Genomic DNA, 4,517 nt, shown 5'->3' on the forward strand with positions numbered 1-4,517 from the left:
CCACATGGCAGCTAACAATTGTCTGTAACTCCAGTCCCAGGGGATCTGACAGCCTCTTCTGACCTCCACGGGCATTGCACGACACGGGTGCACTTACCTACATGCAGGCAATACATGCATACACATAAAATAAAAATAATAAATAAATTATAAAAATAAAATGTAAGTCTGTTTTTTTTTTAAAAAAAAAAGTACATACATAAATCCTAAGAATTGCTTTGAATAGCACTGGGTATACTCTAAAAAAGTACTCAAAGTTTGACTCAAAGTTTTAGAAGTTATATTCCATAATTGTTTGCTTCATAGCTTTGGCCTATTAGCACAGTATGGTAGAAACATGTGTTGGACCAAAACTGCTGACTTCATGGCCAAAAAACAAAAGAGAGAAGAGGGAAACTTAAGGGTCCCACTGTGCCCTTTGAGGACATATCCCTGTGATCCAAGGACCTCCACCTAGGCCCCATCTCTTTTTTTTCTTTTCTCTTTATGTGTGTATCTGTATACGTGTGCAGATGTACAGGCATATGAGTATGAGTGTGCAGGATGGAGGTTGATATCAAGTATCTTCTTTAATCTCTTGCTACATTATTGTTGGTGGTGGTGGTGGTGGTGTTATTGTTAGTTTGGCCCAAAATCTGTCACTGGCCTGGAACTCACTGATTTAGCTACTGGCTAGCAAGCTCCAAGGATCCTCATATTTGCACCTTCTTCTCAGCCCAGGATTACAGACCTTCCTTATATTGTCACACCTGACTTTTTTTTTTTTTTTCCTTTTTTTGGTCTTTTTGAGACAGGGTCTCCCTATAGCTCTAGCTGTCCTGGAACTCACTATGTAGACCAGGCTGGCCTTGAACTCACAGAAACTCACAGAGATCCGCCTGCCTCTGCCTCCCGAGTGCTGGGATTAAAGGCGTGTGCCACCAATTTATTTTTATTAAATCTTGTATTTCATACAGAATATCTCAAACAATCTGAATCATCTTTATAGCCCTGTCCCCACCAGACCCCTCTCATAGCCCTCGCACTGGAACCCATATACTCTGTCCTGGGTGTTAAGGCCCACTGTGTCAAGTCAGTGTCCCCAGACATTCCCCAGTGCAAGTCCATCCACTTGCACTCTAGTCAGATCCCTGTCATCTGTCTATCCAAACACCTGTCGTTTTCTTTTTTTATTTTTAACAGAGCATAGGGTGGGGGTTTATTTACAGAGGAGTGGGTACTTTCCCCATTTATGGCTGCACTGAAAAGTCCACACTCAAATATAGATCCTGTGACTTCCCAACATCTCCAGAAAATGGTGAGAGAGGTGCCTCCTGGCATTCTCAGCTTATATATCCTTAGCCCCTCCTCCACATGCAGCTAAGGTCGACTGATTGAGTGGGAGGGGTGGCTTTTTTTTTTTTTTAACCTGGGTGCTGGGGATGGAACTCAGGTCCTTATGCTTGAACCAACAAGCACTTTACTGATTGAGCCATCTCTCCAATCCCTAGGGCCCATCTTTTAAAGGCTTTAATGCCTCCCAGTTGTGCCAAGCTGGGGACTAAGCCTCTAGGACATGAACCTTTGCGGGACACTCATGCTCCAAACCATAGCAGCAGGTTTACATGTCCTTGAGGTCACCCAGTTGTCATGAGGAAGACCTGGGGGGGGGGGGGGGGGCTTAGCACCTGAGTTCAAGCCACCTCACTCTCCTTGGTGCCCTCCAGGAATGGGACTGACCTTTCTGCTCCATACTTCTGTCCAGGAGGGCGCAATCTAACCAGACCAAAGGATCAGAAGAAAAGGCACTACTGAGATGGGGCACTCTCCTCTTGAGACCATAATTGCTATAGATATTTGGATGTTTCAAGCTGAAGAAAGTTTCACATACTAAATTGTTTCTTTTTCAGGGTAATAGATGGTCTGGAGACTTTGGATGAATTGGAGAAGTTACCAGTAAATGAGAAGACATATCGACCTCTTAATGATGTGCACATTAAGGACATAACTATTCATGCCAACCCATTTGCTCAGTAGCTGTAATAGACGTGGAAGATACTTAGACTGTTCACTGGAACAAGCCCAGTGTGGTTTACCCAGTTTTGATTATGTCAGAGACTGTTGTTTACAGTAAGGTCATCTATCTAAGCTCCAGGAGCCCCACAGCTTTTACCCCCGTTCTTCCACATATTCTGTACCATTGCTATTGTTCAATATATTCAGTATAAATAATGCCTTGTTTTTATTGCATGTAACATTCATTTAAACATTTTTTAATTTATTTTTATTTTATGTGTATGAGCATCTTGCCTTCATGTATGTAAGTGCACTTGTATGTGCATTGCCCATGGAGTTCAGAAGAGATGAGTTGGATCACCTGGAACTGAAGTTGTGGACAATTGTTAGCTACCATGTAGATGCTGAGAATCAAATTCAGGTTCTTTGCAAGAACAGTTCTCTTAACTGCTGAGCCGTCTCTCCAGTCCAAATATTCGTTTTTGTTTTTTAATGCTGATTCTCAAATACTGGCATTTTTAAGCACCTGAATTACATACTATTACCCTAGTTAATCTGTATCTTAGAAGTTACTATTTTGCATTAATTACTCACTTTCTATAGATAGAAGGAAAATCAGCCTGTAGAGAGGTAGCACATGCCTATAATCCCAGCACTTACGAGGCTGAGGCAGGATCATGGGTTTGAGGCTAGGCTGTGCCACAAAGGAAGAACCTGACTCAAGAAAGGAAAGAGGAGCAAGATAAAGAAGTGTTCTAGAAAGGCCAGCCATTCTGTTTGTTATTTTCTGTTTAGTGGAGATTGGATATTTTGTTTTGTTTGGGAGGATAGAGGTTCTGAAAGAGAGTCGTTTTGGTCAGTTGCCCAGGCTGGCTTCTACCTCTCAATCAATGCTCTGTCTCAAGTGCTATGATTGCAGGTATAAACCACCACACCTAGTTACCGAATTTTTTTAATAGTGACAAAGGCCAGGTGAGGTGGCATACACCTTTAATCTTAGCACTTTGGTGACAAAAGTAGGCAGATCTCTGTGAAATTTACATAGTTCCGGGCCAGCTGGGGCTACAAGACCCTGTCTTGAAAAACAAAAATCACAACAAAACTTAGAATAACTGCTCACTTATAACCCTAAAGAATACAGGTATGGCCAGGCATGGTGGCACACGGCTGTAGTCCCAGCACTTGGGAGGCAGAGGCAGGTGGATCTCTGTGAGTTCGAGGCCAGCCTGGTCTACATAGTGAGTTCCAGGACAGCTGGAGCTACAGGGAGACCCTGTCTCAAAAAGACAAAAATAAAAAACACAGGTATGAAGGACTACCGCTTGCCCACTGTAGGTTTAATACATGTTCAAGATCCAAAATACTAATTTCTGTCTGCTTATACTGAGTTGACTGGTCCATACTGATCACATTAGTGACTGGATGATTAACACTCTGTTCTCTGTATTAACTGGCTGTAAATGAATCTAAGACAACTACAGTAATGCTTCCCTTTAAAAAGAAAATGTAAGGTGTTCTGTCTACACCAAAGGTTGTTTGGCAAACTACATCCCTTAGGCTCGCCGCACTTTTTTTGTAAATAATATTGTAGAACTCGGCCGTGCCCATTTTTTAATATTTTTTCTCTATCTCCTTTGCTCTACAACAGTGGTACTGATTGCTGTGACAGAGACCAAATGTCACATAAGCCTAAAATATTTATTGATACTCTCTTTAGAAGAAAAAAAAAAAAAATATGGGGCTGGAGAGATGGCTCAGTGGTTAAGTGCACTGGCTGCTCTTCCAGAGGACCAGGGTTCCCAGCACTCACAATGCCACTAACAGCTGTCTGTGCTCCAGTTCCAGGGGTTCTGGTTTCGATGCCCTCTTCTGACTTCCAGCATTTCACAACACAGGTGCATTTACATACATGCAGGAAAAATACTCATACACATGAAAATTTTTTTCAAAGAAAAAATTGTTAACCCTTGATTTAGACTATCAAAAATTGACAAGAGCTGAAGTGCAACTCCAGGGCAGAGCACTTGTCTGAGTTGCCAGATAACCATGGTTTCACAGAAAAGGAAATTGGATGCTTGAGGGGGAAACTATTCCTGACACCCTCCTCTTCCCAGTAGAACTGTATGTACCTATACCTATCTATTAGAATATTTAAGTCCTGTTAGATCTTGGTTTGCTGCAATCATCAAAGGCTTACAGAGCTTCTGGTTAAAGATAGTTGAACTATTACAGTTTATACGTTGGTTCCACTTAGCAATATGTAACTTATATCTGTCCGTTCCACTCCTCCTGTATTTGTGAAGAAAAGTAGTCTCACCTATTTAACAGCCAAAACTAGTAAATTAATTTATTCAGCATCTTCCAGGTTTGGATACAAAGGTGCCTAGGCACAGTGTAATAAGCTAACAGATGTATCCATAGACTAACATTATAATACATAGGACTGAACTTTCAATCAGCAAAGTGGATACATTAATTATTGTTTCACTGGTGAGTTGAAAAAATGAAAATTGTTTTCAGTT

At 41.5% G+C, this 4,517-nt stretch overlaps 1 protein-coding gene across 5 annotated transcripts in view; it reads left to right on the forward strand.

Annotated features, from left to right (window-relative positions):
* The window catches only part of Ppil3 (peptidylprolyl isomerase like 3), a 13,593-nt gene extending 11,367 nt beyond the window's left edge, over positions 1-2,226 (forward strand). For all 5 annotated transcript variants that reach the window (XM_029563540.1, XM_008833179.3, XM_008833186.3 and 2 more), the window contains exon 7: positions 1,890-2,226. In XM_029563540.1, the coding sequence (XP_029419400.1) occupies positions 1,890-2,016 (127 nt within the window). In that variant the 3' untranslated portion in view covers positions 2,017-2,226. The remainder of the gene's footprint in view (positions 1-1,889) is intronic.
* Positions 2,227-4,517: the final 2,291 nt, after the last annotated feature.

The sequence above is a fragment of the Nannospalax galili genome, unplaced genomic scaffold (genome assembly GCF_000622305.1).
Source record: "Nannospalax galili isolate Female #2095 unplaced genomic scaffold, S.galili_v1.0 scaffold610, whole genome shotgun sequence".
NCBI lineage: Eukaryota > Metazoa > Chordata > Mammalia > Rodentia > Spalacidae > Nannospalax > Nannospalax galili.